The 18,451-nt window shown below is 34.8% G+C and overlaps 1 protein-coding gene across 1 annotated transcript in view; it reads left to right on the forward strand.

Annotated features, from left to right (window-relative positions):
* The window catches only part of ADGRL3 (adhesion G protein-coupled receptor L3), a 734,126-nt gene that overhangs the window by 392,896 nt on the left and 322,779 nt on the right, over positions 1–18,451 (forward strand). Inside the window, exons 5-6 of the mRNA XM_040238287.1 lie at positions 14,428–14,442; positions 16,822–17,622. Coding sequence (XP_040094221.1) covers positions 14,428–14,442; positions 16,822–17,622 — 816 coding nt within the window. The remainder of the gene's footprint in view (positions 1–14,427; positions 14,443–16,821; positions 17,623–18,451) is intronic.

Consider the following 18,451-nt stretch of genomic DNA (forward strand, 5'->3'; position numbering starts at 1 on the left):
CATATTTTCCTAAAACAAACTAAACACTACATTTAGTGAATTACTGAAAAGATGTTGGCTGGGTATTATAAAGAATGGGATAACACACTTTATGCTGTTCATATTTATTTTAAATTTAATGTCTATACTTTGGGTGTTGTAAACAGTATATCCATTTTTAAGAACTGCCTGCTTATTATTTCCTTTCGCAACTTTCACCTGGCTAATTTGCAACACATCTGTTAAGGAATATTAATTCCTTCTGTTATTGTCTCTCAAAGGAAGAACATAATAGGACAAGGAAAGGAAGGAAGAATGTGTTCCGGTTATTAAGAGCATAAGAATATGACTTAAGGATACTTCTTATGTCAAATAAAATATTGCAGAGCTAAACTCCATTATGAATGCTCTCACCTATGAGTGAGAAAAAAGTAGGAACTTTTCACTATACGATTAGCTATGTTTGACTAGACTGAAATGAAATCTTGCTGCTAAATGGTCATAGACATGCTACGATGGACACTGAAGAATAAAGAAACAGAATGAAGAGTAAAGAAACAGAATGAAGAGTAAAGAAACTTCTTCTATGCGAAGTATGCTATGTCTACAGTTTACTCTAGGATGCATAATTAATCAAACATATTTTTCTTTCTGTAGGAAAAAAGTAGCAGATAGTTTTATGTGTATCTATCAACTTTATTATTGTATCCTTAATTATTCTACCTCTGTGTTTCTTCCAAATCTCTCTGACATTATTGATTTAGGTCAGAAGCTGGCTCCTGTCTTTACAGGTGACCTCTGTGTGCCTTGTGAGACTGGGATGTGACACTGCCCTAAAAGGCATGAAAAAAGAAAGGCTCATGTCGCCAAAGAGATCTTAAATAGGCAGCTTTGAGAAGAGATTCTTTAGTGAAAATCAGTAAATACTTTTGTTCAAGTTAAGTTATTGCTAGTTATTAATACTAACCCTTTAAAGCTTTTGGTTGTTGAAATCACATATTTTTCTTGTGGGAAGGAAATCATTTTTTTATATCTAGTGAGTATAATTTAGTGGATAAAGCACTACTGGTATTTAGAAAGTAATAGGGATAACTGAGATATTATTCCTCAATTGATGGATTTATTCAGCAATAGTTTGCACTTGAAAGATACTGATTAGCACTTAGGTTCTTGGGTCAGAGGCCTGGCACTGGATCCTGAGTCTGCTACTTACTATTAATTTATCTTATCTTCATTTAGTTTCCTTCTTGAATACTGAAATAATAATGCTGCCATTTTATAATGGTAATGTGACTATTGTATGAATTGTTGTTGTACAGTCGCTAAATTGTGTCTGAGTCTTTACGACCCCATGGACTGTGGCAAGCTAAACTCCTCTGTCCTCCAGTAACTCTGGACTTTGCTTAAATTCATGTCTGTTGAGTTAGTGATGCTATCTATTATATGAATAGTATATGTAAATTATTTTCGGAGAAGGCAATGGCAACCCACTCCAGTACTCTTGCCTGGAAAATCCCATGGACGGAGGAGCCTGGAAGGCTGCAGTCCATGGGGTCGCTAAGTCGGACATGACTGAGCGACTTCACTTTCACTTTTCACTTTCATATATTAGAGAAGGAAATGGCAACCCACTCCAGTGTTCTTGCCTGGAGGATCCCAGGGATGGGGGAGCCTGGTGGGCTACCGTCTATGGGGTCACACAGAGTTGGACACAACTGAAGTGACTTAGCAATAGCAATGTAAATTATTTTAAACAATAGATGATCTAGTAATTTGTAAGCCCACAGATGATATTAGTTATCCTCATTATTTTCATCATCATCAGCCTCTTGTTTGCTAGAAAGCATAGCATAGAGGTTAAGAGTCCAAGCCCAGAAGTTCAAATAGCAGCTCTACCAACTGCTAATTATGTGAACTCTGAACTCACCTGTATAACACTGACAACATTCTCATCAGGGTTGTGGTGAGGATTAAATTAAATAATCTAGATAAAGTATTCAACAAATAGCCTGATATAGGGCAAGTATTAAATAAATGTTTTAAAAATTAGAAAATCATTTGTTTCAATATCATTAAGGAGAAATTCCACAGATTACAAAATGTTTCTTAATAATTGATTGTAGAAGAAACATTTTGCTGTATACAATCATTTTGGTAGACAGTGAGAGTTACAATGGACTCTAATATAGAAAGATAATAAGTAGTATCTAAGGGGAATTTTGTCTGTTTACCAGAAGTACTTTGCTGTCTGTAAGATTTGCCCCTTCTCTTTTGTGCACATCATCAAATAAAGCATATCAAGTTAATATTTGGAACTATTTGCCTGTGATTTTAAAAGTGTATCAGTGCCAGCAATTTTTGACCAGCAGTTATAACAAGACATTAAGATAGACCCTTATAATCCCTAAGTGAGTGATACAGCATTTTTGGCCTTCAACAACTTCTAAGTTCAGTTGATCCTTGAATAACTTGGGGATTAATCTGAGTATAACTTATGAATGGCCCTCTGTATCCACTGATTCAACCAACCATGGACCATGGAGTACCATAATATTTATTATTGAAATATATCTGTGTATAAGTAGTCTTGCATAGTCCAAACTCACATTGTTTAAGGGTCAGCTGTGCTTCCAGAAGAAGGATAGAAGGTTAAAATACCAAGGGCCAGGAGAATAGTAAATGAGACAGTATATGTGAAATTAAATAGAATAGATATTAGCAAACTGTGGCCAAGGGATAAATCTCCAGTGGGTTGTCTACATACTAGCCCATGAACTAAGAATATTTTTTACAATTTTAAAGAGTTGTTTCAAAAAAAGGGAGACAAAGACAACTGTGTGACAAAGCTTATAGGTGGCTCAAAAAACCTAAATCACTAATTGGCTGTAAAAAGTTTGCCAGTCATTGGACTGGGACATTATAGAATACCATCCTTCATAAACTCTGTTGGAATTATATACATATTCAGTATGGACCTAGAATATAATTATCAATAGTGCTTATGAAGGAATAACCTAAACACAGAGTTTGACTTACTGAGATATATTGTGTGAGGCATTCTGGGTAGGGGCTACAGAGTTAGTAAAAGCTGAAAAATAAATATAGGTGTAAGTATATTGAAAAATATAGGTGTGAAGTATATGAAGAAAAGTGAAAAAAAATACTGTGACAAAATAGTAAAATACAAAATGAGAATAATATCATAAAGAACACATTTTTGGAAGTTTATAGCAATGAAACTAAAGACCTAAAATTTATTCAGATGAATTGGTATTATTAGCATGTTAACTTTATCAAATTCCAAAATCTAAATGAGTAAGGATCTTAAATCTACTTTTCAAGAAATTCATATGACATATGTAAGATTTTTTGGTGTATATTTTGTAATAATGAATTCTGGATCTAACTTTGTTTTTATTTATAGTTATATTTTCATAATTCTATTATTAATCTTATTCTTACTAACCATGCTATTCCCAAATGCAAAATGTTTTCTGCTCTTTGGCTACTGAATCTAGTCCAGTTTGGTTGGGATATTTGGAAGAGTCATACCAAGTAACAGATTATGTAGCAGCTCTTCAGATCCCTAAGCTATTTCTCAAAATGTTATTTTCTTTTTTGCTTACTGAATGTCATTGTGAATTTTGTTGTCTTATTCTCTTGCACCAAGTGATTATACAAATTTTCAATACCAAGAATAAGTCACAAGATCTTAAGAACTCCAGTGAAAACTGAAAGAATAATATATAGACAAAAGTAAAGTAATTAGACTTCCTTCAGCTTCTGCTTTTTGCATCAATAAGATTATGACAAATAGATTCAAGGGATTAGATTTGACAGACAGAGTGCCTGAAGAACTATGGACGGAGGTTTGTGACATTGTATAGGAAGAAGTGATCAAGACCATGCCCTCCAAAAAAGGAACGAAAAAGGCAAAAAGGTTGACTGAGGAGGACTTACAAATAGCTGAGAAAAGAATAGAAGAGAAAGGCAAAGGAGAAAAGGAAAGATACACCCATCTGAATGCAGAGTTCCAAAGAATAGCAAGGAGAGATTAGAAAGCCTTGTTCAGTGATCAATACAAAGAAATAGAGAAAAACAATAGAATGGGAATGGATATGCGAATGGAATAGAATAGAAAGACTAGAGATGTCTTCAAGAAAATTAGAGATACCAAGGGAACATCTCATGCAAAGATGGGTACAATAAAAGAGAGAAACAGTGTGGACCTAACAGAAGCAGAAGATATTAAGAAGAGGTGGCAAGAATACACAGAACTATACAAACAAATTTTCATGACCCAGATAATCCAGTGGTGTGATCACTCACCTAGAGCCAAACTTCCTGTAGTGTGAAGTCAAGTAAGCCTGAGGAAGCATCACTATGAACAAAGCTAGGGGAGGTGATGGAATTCCAGCTGTGCTTTATCAAATCCTAAAAGGTGATGCTGTGAAAGTGCTGCACTCAATATGCCAGCAAATTTGAAAGACTCAGCAGTGGCCACAGGACTGGAAAAGGTCAAATTTCATTCCAATCCCAAAGAAAGGCGATGCCAAAGAATGAGCAAACTATCACATAATAGCACACATCTCACATGCTAGCAAAGTAATGCTCAAAATTCTCCAAGCTAGGCTTCAACAGTATGTGAACTAAGAATTTCCAGATGTTCAAGTTGAATTTAGAAAAGTCAGATGAACCAGAGATCAAATTGCCAACATCGTTGTATCATCAGAAAAGCAAGAGAGTTCCAGAAAAACTTCTGCTTCTGCTTTATTGACTATGCCAATGCCTTTGACTGTGTGGATCACAACAAACTCTGGAAAATTCTTAAAGAGATGGGCATACCAGACCACCTTACCTGCCTCCTGAGAAATCTGTATGCAGGTCAGGAAGGAACAGTTAGAACTAGACACGAAACAATGGATTGGTTCCAAATTGGGAAAGGAGTAGGTCAAGGCTGTATATTGTCACCCTGCTTATTTAACTTCTATGCAGTGTACATCATGCGGAATGCTGGACTGGATGAAGCTAGGAGAAATATCAAGTACCTCAGATATGTAGATGACACCACCCTTATGGCAGAAAATGTAGATGAACTAAAGAGCCTTTTGATGAAAGTGAAAGAGGAGAGTGAAAAACCTGACTTAAAACTCAGCATTCAAAAAACAAAGTTTATGGCATCCAGTCCCATCACACCATGGAAAATAGATGGAAAGACAAGGGAAACAGTGACAGACTATTTTCTTAGGCTCCAAAGTCACTGCAGATGGTGACTGCAGCCTTGAAATTAAAAGATACTTGCTTTTTGGGAGTAAAGCTATGACCAACCTAGATAACATGTTAAAAAGCAAAGACATTACTTTGCCAACAAATATCCATCTAATAAAAGCTCTGATTTGTCCAGTAGTCATGTATGGATGTGAGAGTTGGACTATAATGAGAGCTGAGTGCCAAAATATTTATGCTTTTGAACTGTGATGTTGGAGAAGACTCTTGAGAGTTCCTTGAACTGCAAGGAGATCAAACCAGTCAGTCCTAAAGGAAATCAGTCCTGAATATTCCTTGGAAGGACTGATGCTGAAACTGAAGCTCCAATACTTTTGCCACCTGATGCTAAAAACTGATTCATTGGAAAAGACCCTGATGTTTGCAAAGATTGAAGGCAGGAAGTGAAGGGGAAGCCAGAGGATGAGATGGTTGGATGGCATCACCTACGCCATGGATATGAGTTTGAGCAAGCTCCAGGACATGGTGGGGGACAGGGAGGCCTAACATGCTTCAATTCATGGGGTCACAAAGAGTTGGACATGAGTGAGCAACTGAACTGAACTGAAGATTAAGATAGCCATTTTTGCCCTTACAATGCACAATGTTAAGTGACTCAAAAAGAAAGTCACTTTTCTTATTGATTTAATACTATTGAGTTAAAAGGTAAACTGAGTTAAGACTAATATATTAATTCTCTGGCTTCCTTCTTCTAATTTATAAAGTTTTTACTGTGACTAGATAATTAAAAAAAAAAAAACCTTTCAGCTGTAGAACCCAAGGAGAATTAATTGTAAGAATTAACTGTATTTATTAACTGAGATTAGATTTAGATTCACTTTGAAATATATTTTATTTTTAAATATACAGAGCTGGATCCATAGAACCTAGTAACAGGCATCAGTCAAAAATATATTTCTCAAGAGCAAATGGATGACATTTTCCATAGGAAATTTGATCGTAGTCAAACTGTTATGCCTTGTGTTTGTAACTCCAGTTTCTCGTAACAGTTCCCCCTTTCTCTGCTCTTCACTTCTATTCTTTTTTATTTTATCTTTCTATATGACTTCCTTTGAAGACATTTAGAAAGAACTTATCATTAGTAAAAAAGTATTTTGAAAATCACCAGTTATTGGATTAGCATCACGGACTCGATGGACATGAGTCTGAGTGAACTCCGGGAGATGGTGATGAACAGGGAGGCCTGGCGTGCTGCGATTCATGGGGTCGCAAAAAGTCGGACACGACTGAGCGACTGAACTGAACTGAACTGAACTGAAGCTTCCCTAAGGCAGAAATCAGTACCTCCTTTGTAACATGTTCATAAAAGTACAACCAAGTTCATCTTTTTGAGGATTAAATTAAATGATCTCCTGAATAATTATTCACATAGTACATACTCAGTAATTGTTAGGTATTTTGATTGTTATTACTTATTTCTGTATTCACATCTCTGAGGGCCTTGCACATAGCAGATACATTTAATGTATCTACTATGTAAATATGAATGTATAGTTGAAGACACACTGAGGGGACTGCCTTTGCTTTTTTTTTTTAACAACTCTACTTGCCACATGGTTGTTACATAGTGTGACAAATCATTATGATAAAGGAATATCCTTGATGAATCAAATGTGATGTTGACTTTACTGTTACCAATAATAACTTTGAAAATTATTATTTTTTACTAGAAACTGTTACTAATAGAGTCACAAAAGAGTCAGCCAGTAGCACCGTTTTATTGAAAGGGTCTAAATTAACAGTTTGAAGGATTTTACAAGTCCATCAATGGAATAGAGAGTTAATACAAAATAAAAGACAGTCTCAATTTCTGTGGCATCTACAGATATTGCACGTAAGTGCTTAAATTATAATGTGGCTAGTGAAGGGATTTTATGAATTATTGATATTTTCAATCTACACACTCCAGGATGAAATTCATTAGGAGGTGATAGTTTAGGAAACACATTATATAAAGCCATTGTAATACAAGCTGATTGAGCAGCACTTTTATTCACTGGTGCATGGGTATCATTTAAAAACATAATTTAGATGCTGAGCTGCAGAGATTACACTTGTCTTTAATTTAAAAAAAGTATTAGCACTTTATTTATGGAAAGAGACAGATGTCTTTCAGAATTTTTTGATACACAGTATACCAAAAATTAATGAACATCACAGATCTTTTTATTTCTGTTTACTGAAGTGCTTTTGTATTTTCTTGGTGGATGTAAAATGCATGAGGAGAGAATTTTCTCTGCTTCAGAATAATAATTAATAGGACATGAGTTACTCAGCACTGGTTTGTTTCTGGTGATAAGAAATATCTTGTTTCCTTGGCCAAGAAATGAGGATGCCATTTTTTTTTTCTATTATTTTATCTGCTGTGAAGAGATACATTACATCACCATTCTGAAGGCTGCTAGCACTGGAAAGTATGACATTTGGTTCCTTTCTTTGAAAATACCACAGTACAATTCATCATTGCATGGTGGTGTGAGAAATATTAATTGAGCTCTTTCTGTGTGCTGAGTATTGAAGATGCAGTGATGAATAAGACCAGAACTTGGTTTTGAATTTCAATTCTACTACTACTTAATAAAAGAGCCATATATCTTTGTACCTGTTTTGTCATTTGAAAGATTAAGATAATGAAAATATCTACCACATAAGTTTGTTGTGAGATGATTAAATTAGTATATATGCAATATTGCTTAATTGTTGTTCAGTCACTCAGTTATGTCCAACTTTTTACAACACCATGGGCTGCAGCACGCCAGGCCTGCCTGTCCTTCACTATTTCCTGGAATTTGCTCAAACTCATGTCCATTGAGTTGGCAGTGCCATCCAACCATCTCATCCTCTGTGTTCCCCTTCTCCTCCTGCCTTCAAGCTTTCCCAGCATCAGGGTCTTTTCCAGTGAATTAGTTCTTCTCATCATATGGCCAAAGTATTGGAGTTTCAGCTTCAGTATCATTTTTTCCAATGAATATTCAGGATTAATTTCCTTTAGGATCGACTGCTTAAAAAGTACTGTACTAATATATTATTGTGAACTTTTGGTTATCTGCTTATAGGAGATTTTCTTTGTAAATAATGCACTGGCAAATATTTTTTAGAAGACTGATTTGTTTATTACTTTTGTTTGCTTTTAGCGTAACTACTCAGCTGTCCTGAGAAGTTCAACTCAGTTCAGTAGCCCAGTATGTCCGACTAATTGTGACCCCATGAACCGCAGCACACCAGGCTTCTCTGTACATCATCAACTCCCGGAGTTTATCCAAACTCATGACCATTGAGTCAGTGATGCCATTTAACCATCTCATCCTCTGTCATCCCCTTCTCCTCCTGTATTCAATCCTTCCGAACATCAGGGTCTTTTCAAATGAGTCAGCTCTAAGCATCTGGTGGCCAAAGTATTGGAGTTTCAGCTTCAACATCAGTCCTTCTAATGAATGCCCAGAACTGATTTCCTTTAGGATGGACTGGTTGGATCTCCTTGCAGTCCTAGGGACTCTCAAGAGTCTTCTCCAGCACCATAGTTCAAAAGCATCAATTCTTCGGTGCTCAGCTTTCTTTATAGTCCAATTCTCACATCCATACATGACCACTGGAAAAACCATAGCCTTGACTAGATGAAACTTTGTTGACGAAGTAATGTCTCTGCTTTGTCATATGCTGTCTAGGTTGGCCATAACTTTCCTTTCAAGGAGTAAGTGTCTCTTAATTTCATGTCTTCAATCTGCAGTGATTTTGGAGCCCCCAAAAATAAAGTCTGACACTGTTTCCACGGTTTCCCCATCTATTTGCCATGAAGTTATGGGACCAGATACCATGATCTTAGTTTTCTGAATGTTGAGCTTTAAGCCAACTTTTCACTCTCCTCTTTCACTTTCTTCAAGAGGATGTAAGTTTTTCTTCACTTTCTGCCAAAAAGGTGGTGTCATCTGCATATCTGAGGTTATTGATTATTCTCCCAGCAGTCTTGATTCCAGCTTGTGCTTCCTCCAGCCCAGCGTGTCTCATAATGTACTCTGCATATAAGGTAAATAAGCAGAGTGACAATATACAGCCTTGACATACTCCTTTTCCTATTTGGAACAAGTCTATTGTTCCATGGCCAGTACTAACTATTGCTTCCTGACCTGCATACAGGTTTCTCAAGAGGCAGGTCAGGTGGTCTGGTATTCCCATCTCTTTCAGAATTTGGCATAGTCAATGAAGCAAAAATAGATGTTTTTCTGGAACTCTCTTGCTTTTTTCCATAATCCAGCAAATGTTGGCAATTTGATCTCTGGTTCCTCTGCCTTTTCTAAAACCAGCTTGAACATCTGGAAGGAAGTTCACGGTTCACATATTGCTGAAGCCTGGCTTGGAGATTTTTTTTTTTAATTTTTAAAAATTTATTTTATTGAAGGATAGTTGATTGAAATATTGTGTTAATTTCTTTATTAGTGTGTGAAATGAGTGCAATTGTGTGGTAGTTTGAGCATTATTTGGCATTGCCTTTCTTTGGGATTAGAATAAAAGCTGACATTTGCCAGTCCTGTGGCCACTGCTGAGTTTTCCAAATTTGCTGACAGATTGAGTGCAGTACATACACAGCATCATCTTTTACAATTTGATATAGCTCAGCTGAAATTCCATCACCTCCACTAGTTTTGTTCATAGTGATACTTCCTAAGGCCCACTTGACTTCACAATCCAGGATGTCTGACTGGGTGAGTGGTCACACCATTGTGTTTATCTGGGTTGTGAAGATCTTTTTTGTATAGCTCTTCTGTGTATTCTTGCCACCTCTTCTTAATATCTTCTGCTTCTATTAGGTCCATACCATTTCTGTTCTTTATTGATCCCATCTTTGCACACAGTGTTCTCTTTCTTGAACACATCTCTTAGTCTTTCCCACTCTATTGTTTTCCTGTATTTCTTTGCACTGATCACTGAGGAAGGCTTTCTTTTCTCTCCTTGCTATTCTTTGGAACTCTGCATTCAAATGCGTATATCTTTCCTTTTCTCTTTTGCTTTTTACTTCTCTTCTTTTCACAGCTATTTGTAAGGCCTCCTCAAATAGCCATTTTCCATTTTTGCATTTATTTTTCTTGGGGTGGTCTTGATCCCTGTCTCCTGTACAATGTCATGAACCTCTGTCTGTAGTTCATCAGGCACTCTGTCTATCAGATCTAGTCCCTTAAATCTATTTGTCACTTCCACTGTATAATCATAAGTGATTTGATTTAGGTCTTACCTGAATGGTCTAGTGGTTTTCCCCACTTTCTTAAATTTAAGTCTGTATTTGGCAATAAGGAGATCATGATCTTAGCCACAGTCAGCTCCCGGTCTTGTTTTTGCTGACTTGTTTTTGCTGTCCTGTGAAAAGTGTACCCAAATGCATTTTAATAATCTAAGCCAAATGTAACCAACAAAATAGTTTGGTTCAAAATACTATTACATTTCAATAATAAAAATATTTGTTTATAATTATTTAATATTTTACAACTATCTTATTCTCTTCATAAATGTCATTTCTAAATATTAGATTAGGTGCATTAATTGCATAAAATTCTCCTCATTTAGAATATTTAAATTTTAGATAGAAAATGGGTTGTATGACTTGCAGTTTAAATGGAAAGAAATTTTAAGCTACATTAGAATTAGATACAATTTCATAGTTCTCAGTTATGGCAATTTAGTTCTAACAATTTTTGGCATGCGACAATTTTATCTCTCTGTAATTTGTAACACTATTTGAAAAAGGTTGGCAATGCATGCATATGCTCTCTCATCTATACATTTTCTAATTAAAGAATGCAATCCCAAATATTGCATATGGTACAGATATGGACAGAACTAATATAGAACTAATAACATCTTACTTTTTCTAAACAATAACATGACTGTATTATATTTTATGAATTGTTGTGGAATGAAGGGGAAATTTGCTAGTCTTTTTTATTTTTACTTTCTTCCTTTTATTCAGAATGCAGTTACCCTTAATTTTAATTTGTCCTGTAGCTAACCACAGAATATAGCTTGTGACATTAAGTTTGACAAAGGACAACAAGAAAATCACTTTAAGGCAGTATATAAACATATTTATGGAGGTTGCATGAATGAAAAAAGTAGTTTGGGTATTAAAATTGAAGACAGAAAAGGAGAGAAACTACTTCCAAGGAGGTTTGGAAATGAACAGCAACAGCTAAAATGTCAGAATTCAGGATATTGGATCAGAGTAACAGACAAGAGGTCCTGAAGAACACCTAGCAGGGCTGTCATCATACAATTCATTTATTCATGATCCTATAACAGAGAGAAGAAAAGGGAGTATTTTCCACTTGTGTTTCTAGATTGTCATAGACTACTTTATAGTGACAAATTTCTCTTGCCATTTTAACCTCAAGACCATGCTTTTTTTTTTCCTTTTTTTTCCTCTGATTTTATATTTAATGAGTTGAAGATGCAAATTGCTTATAAATTTACTTTCCTCCCCATTCTTTAATATATTCAAAGACATCATCCCATGTATGAGTCTATATAACAAATCCAGATTATTCTTTGCTGTTTTTTTTCTTCTTATCACATGCTATAAATATCTTCAAAACAATTAATTTTAATTGTCTCTATGTGGATTGTGTATTAATTCAGTGGATGTTCATTGATATACATTATGTGCCAGGCATTGTGAGCTTGTGAAGGATACAGGGGTAAGCATGGTTTTTATATACAGGCAGTTTGTTTGCATTTATTTCTTCAGGTGAGGGAAGCATCTAGAATTAGATGATGAACAATGACTGGAGAATCCTAAATGTTACTTAGCTTTTCAGTGACAAATTATGTTTGCCATACTAGTTTTTGTTATGGGAATATGATTTGTATGTATTTAACTCAACTTAAATTATAGGATTGTTTTACTTTAGCCTTAGAAATGGCAAATAAATGATGAATGAACTACAGCCAGTCATGACATAGGCAACACCATAATAATTTTCTCTGAAATAGAATTGCCTAATAAATCTTAATTTAAAGTAACAAGCAGTGCCAGAGGTGCACCTTACTTGGGCTACAGTTTGTGACAGTTTCTTCAAATTAGACCAGGACCAGAGAATTAAAAGTTAAACTTTACCTAATGACAGTTGAGAAAATAAATGTAAAATTTATTTGAAAAATAAAATCTCCATTAAATTGTAAGGTAGTAATTATAAATTGTAATAAATATACCTTATTAATACTTTTTGCCACATATCCATCTTGCTCATTAAACATTTGTTGGAGAGAGAAATGCTAGTCACCAAGAAGTTAGAGTAATTGCACACAAAAATAAGATGAATTATATATGGAATAAGACTAAAGTTGTGTGATTGTACATTTTATGTTGTATAATATAACCAGCTTCATATATAATCCAAAGCATATATATTTAGAGCTATTTCAAAGAATGAAATTAGTTCTAGGAATCCCTTGGTAGACGAGTCCTTGACAAATGTCAACTTCAGTGTAAGACCCCACTCAGCCTCCACTTTCATTCTGAAATGAGCCTCCGGTACAAACTTTTTGAGATTATTGATTAATTTTTAAAGTGCTTACTTCCGTTTCTTCTACTTGTCAGTCTGAGCTCAGGTTTGTTAGTAATCTAGTCGTGAAGTTCATCTCTTAGGTAAAGTATTTAAATGGACTATATTGAAGTATACATTCCAGTAAATACTACATTTACTTGATATAGGTTTAATTAATGTTGATGATGATAAATTATAATAATATAAAAGTATCATGAGTTTTTTAAAAAGTCATAAAAATCCTGTTAAAAATAAGATTTGTAAATTAATGACATATCTTAAAAAGGATAACCCCATTTACAACTTCCTAAACATAGGTTTTCCTATATACCATTTTTGTCTTCTAACACATGTGATTTTGAGCTTTCAAAAAAGTCAAGGAGAGAAATGAGTGTGATTTTGCTGGTAATTGAAGACATGAGCTTAGGTCAAAGCACAAAATCTTACCTGAAAGTAAATATCCAAGAAAGTATTTCTCCCTTGTTTTAAAATTTTCCTAGAGTTTTATTTATTGTACATAGTAGCTCAGTTTATCCCTTGCACTGAAATTATCTTAGATTTTATATCACTTGGAACCTATTATTTTTCTTTTTAATGTTTGTATTATGAGTCCATTCTTTCTTGAGTCTTTCCCTCTTTTTTCCCCACTGATCCTTTTTTTGTTTGTTTGTTTCCTTGTTGTGATCTTGGCAAATTCTCTCTAATGAGACCAATATTGATTAGCAAAAGATGTCTCTTGATGAGTTTCATGAATATGTTACAGTTTCCCAAAATTTTCCTCTACTTGTAATAATAGATACCTTAAAATCATAATGGAATCTAATTTGAAAGATACATAACCATAACGTGTTTGAGAATCTCAATTTATTCTTAAAAGAGTTTGTTGAACGACTTGCTTTAGAATTTCAGAAAAGCCCAGAGCAGGTGGCTCATTATTTGTATCAACCTTTGGATATATATTTTCCTGAAGATAGTATTTTTCCACAGTAACATAAAATACTGATGAGTGGGAGGCAGAAAAGCTTCTTCAGTAAGGATTCTAAATATATTTATTCAGAATGAGAGCATTTCCTGTTAATGTGTCACCTCACAAGGTACATTTCTCATTAACTACAGAAAATATTAGGCCCTAAGAGATGAGTTACAGAGTAGTTTCTTCCAAAGAGATCAATTCTTGAGATGGGTAAAAAGCAAGACTATTTTGTAAGTACTGGTATAAATAATAATTAATAAATGAGACTATCCAAACTATCTGAAAGCTTTCTATGTATAATTACCAACCTATCTTTCAAATAGAAAATCCTTGTATTATTATTATGAATATTGTATTTCCTATGTCTATAGTTTGGAATGATATATTAATTCAATCTTAGTTTGATTAATTTTTGCCTTATTTTTTTCAAACTTATACTGTATTTTTAAGCTTATAATGTGGTTGTTTCTTAAAAAAATAATTTTATAGAGGAATGAGTTCTTTTAAGAAAAACATAATGTTCAATAAATCAAGTTTGAGTGCAATAAATTATTTACTTTCAGTTTGCAAGAGGTGAATAAAAAGTGCTTGGCCAATATCGTACCATTAATCTATTCTCTTTTCTCCTTTCTCTCTTTACTTCTCTCTCTCCAATAGAAGTGGAACAAAAAGGTAATTAAATACCTTTCATAAATTATATACTATTTATAGGCTAAGTTATTTAACAGTTTAACATCTAGTTAAAATAATTGTTATTAATTTTTATCTATTTTCTGAAAATTTATTTACTATTTCTGCTGCTCAACTTCACTTTAATCTGTTGTACTGACCAGTGCTGGTTTGATTATTTTTATCCTAAAACAGTTTAATAGTGTAAAGTTTTCAACCATGCATTTTATTCCTCTTTATTTTTAAATGAGTAGTTAGAAATCCAGTAGATGCTGATGCATAATGACTGCTTCAGATTTGTTTTATTTCTAGACTAGATACTTTTCCTAGCTCTGGAGTGATTCCCTGTTCTTTTGATTTTTAACTATTAAGGGAAAAGGGGAGATGGTTTTCTGAAATACATTAAAATAAATTGCTTTTGTAAGCAAGGGCTGATTATTAACTAACATAAAGTTTATATACAATTTTGACAATAATACCTACCCATCCTTTATAATTATAGACATCATATTGCATGTATGCTAAGTCATTTCAGTCGTGTCCAATTCTTTATGACCCTATGGACTGTAGCCTGCCAGGCTCCTCTGTCCATGAGATTCTCCAGGCAAGAAGATGTAATGAGTTGCCATTTCCTCCTCCAGGGGATCTTCCTGATCCAGGGATCGAACCTGCATCTCTTATGTCTCCCACATTGGTTGGCAGGTTCTTTACCACCACCTAGGAAGCCCAGGCATCATATTAGAGTCCTGAAAAATTCTTCCAATAATGAATTTTATTATCAAGTGTAATTTGATGATGGTCTTCTATCCTTGCTATGGAAGATTTTGACAGTTAAATTTTCCCCTAAATGTCTCATTTTCCCAAAATTGAAACTTTGGACATTTTTTAACAATAAACTTTTGTTTTTAATAGCCTGCAAACCCTAGTTGAGTTTCATCTTAGATTTTCTCTTAGATGTCGGTTTATAATTGCTGTTAAAGAGTTAATCACTAATATCAAGAGAATAATACTTTAATCATTAAAATACGAGTCAACCTCCAAATTTCTTGTGATTTCCTAATTTCTGTTCCCAGTATACTTCTAATCATTTCAAACATAACAGTGGACTACATGATTATTTTTCAAAGTGTTTGCTCTGCAAAAATATTGGAGCAGTGTTTCCCATAGCAGGTTCAGAAGAAAATTACATCCCATCAGGCTCTGTAGAAAGGGTTCTGTGATCAAATTAATTTGTGGAAATTTGCTCACATTCCCTTCTTCTGCCTTGCAGAGTCACTAATGTACCTCAGTACTTAGAATCCTGATATTATTTTAATTAGATATTTCTTGAGCATGTGTGGCTAGGAATCCTTGTTTTTGTGTTTTTTTTTTTTTTCTGTGTATCATATATCTAAACCATATAAATAGGTATTTCAAGGACCTCCTTTTGGGAAACATTGCTTTTTAGCCCCTTTGTTACAGATGAATCAGTCAAGCTTTCCTTACCACCACTCACATGATGTGCTACTGAAAAATAAAACAAATCAGACAAGTCCTGCCCATTTTCAGTCTGAAGTATGAGCAGCAAAATATTGTAGCTAGTAATCTTGTTTTTTTTAATGTTCTTCTCATGTAACAGTAAAAGGTACATGTTTTTAAGTTCCAATTCTACTGTATTTAACAGGACATTTTTAACTGATTAAAATCTAGATCTTGGGTTCTTCTCTGTAACTTTTCACCTTTTCTTCTTCCCTTATTTCTTCTTTCCTTTCTTTTTCTTCCTTTCTCTTTTTCCTTCCAGTATCCATCCATCACTCATTTTTAATTGTGTGAGTTGCATGCTCTGTGTGTGCTGTAGCAGCTTTAAGGGCTTTTTTGCTATAAGATTCAGTGGCCTGTATCACAAGGTTTTTCTTTCCCCTTATTATGTTTTTAATTACTATTGTATTTTCATTTGCTTCTTAATGATAAGTATAGAGTAGTTACTAGCATCAGAGTGAAAACAATATTTTTTTAAAAACTTTCAAATAAGATATATGAAACCATCACGTGTAAATGTTTATATTTGTTATATGTCTATAGAATACACAGACATAAGTCACATCTATATAGATAGCATATCCAAAATTATTGCAACACTCTTGCAAAGGTAAAATGCAAAGGAAAGCGCAGCCACTCATGAAAAGGCCAAATTTCATCAGCAAATCAAATCAGAATGATTCTAAAGAAATGTCAAAATTAATGTGGAAAAATACTTTACGTTCTCAGAAGAATGCAGCGAAATAATTAAGTGGTGGTGGGCATTTCTTATTAGAGTTGAATTCCACTTGGTGAAAAGTAAGAATATATGACAAAATATTTAAATTAATATAATTATTATTTTGACTCTTTCCCAATTGACAGTTTTTCTTTGTCCTGGACTACTAAAAGGAGTATACCAGAGTGAACATTTGTTTGAATCTGACCACCAATCTGGGGCATGGTGCAAAGACCCTCTTCAGGCTTCTGACAAGATTTATTATATGCCTTGGACCCCGTACAGAACTGACACCCTGACTGAGTACTCATCCAAGGATGACTTCATTGCTGGAAGGCCAACTACAACCTACAAGCTTCCTCACAGGGTGGATGGCACAGGATTTGTAGTGTATGATGGAGCTTTGTTCTTCAATAAAGAGCGCACCAGAAACATAGTAAAGTTTGATTTGCGGACTAGGATAAAGAGTGGAGAAGCTATCATAGCAAATGCCAATTACCATGATACCTCCCCTTATCGGTGGGGAGGCAAATCTGACATAGACTTGGCAGTGGACGAGAATGGGCTATGGGTAATCTATGCAACAGAACAAAACAATGGTAAAATTGTCATTAGTCAATTGAATCCTTACACCCTACGGATTGAAGGGACATGGGATACTGCATATGATAAAAGGTCAGCTTCCAATGCATTCATGATATGTGGAATTCTGTATGTGGTCAAATCTGTCTATGAGGATGACGACAATGAGGCCACGGGAAATAAGATTGACTACATTTACAACACTGACCAAAGTAAGGACAGTTTGGTGGATGTACCCTTTCCTAATTCATACCAGTACATAGCAGCTGTGGATTACAACCCCAGGGACAACCTTCTTTATGTATGGAATAACTATCACGTCGTGAAATATTCTTTGGATTTTGGACCTCTGGATAGTAGATCAGGTAAGTTTGACTTTTGATGGTACTTTAAAGGGAACTATTTACAGCTTAAACTTTGTACGTTTATTGTATATTTTGATTAGACTTCTATCTCCTGGTTTTTCTTCTGGCCTGTGTTTTGAAAGTTATTCTTTTTTTTTTTTTTAGCTAAAAAATATTGCTGTTAATCACTGTTAAAAAAATTTATAGGCATGAGAATCCAACTCTTTATCCTCTATGCAGCTAGTCTCCAATTTTCATCCATTCTTTGAAGGGCATTTCATTATGAGCTAGTTAGTTTGTGTGTCTGTGTGTGTAGTGAACTATACAAAACCTTTGCAAAAACAGAATGCTATCCCACCTAATTAATTGTGACATGCCCTACAATGTGCCCTCTACTTGGAAATGCCAAAGGGTTCGCTTTATATAATTCTTCAGGAGCCCTATACCAATATGTTCAACTCATTGAGCACATCATATATGACCAACCCTACTGGGAATATTGTCAGTTAATTCATGTGTATCAGTTCGGTTCAGTTCAGTTCAGTCACTCAGTCCTGTCTGACTCTTTGCGACCCCATGAATCGCAGCACTCCAGGCCTCCCTGTCCATCATCAACTCCCGGAGTTCACTCAAACTCACGTCCATCAAGTCAGTGATGCCATCCAGCCATCTCATCCTCTGTCGTCCCCTTCTCCTCCTGCCCCCAATCCCTCCCAGCATCAGAGTCTTTTCCAGTGAGTCAACTCTTCACATGAGGTGGCCAAAGTACTGGAGTTTCAGCTTTAGCATCATTCCTTCCAAAGAAATCCCAGGGCTGATCTCCTTCAGAATGGACTGGTTGGAGCTCCTT

This window comes from Oryx dammah, unplaced genomic scaffold (assembly GCF_014754425.2).
Source record: "Oryx dammah isolate SB20612 unplaced genomic scaffold, SCBI_Odam_1.1 HiC_scaffold_3, whole genome shotgun sequence".
NCBI classification, from domain to species: Eukaryota; Metazoa; Chordata; class Mammalia; order Artiodactyla; family Bovidae; genus Oryx; species Oryx dammah.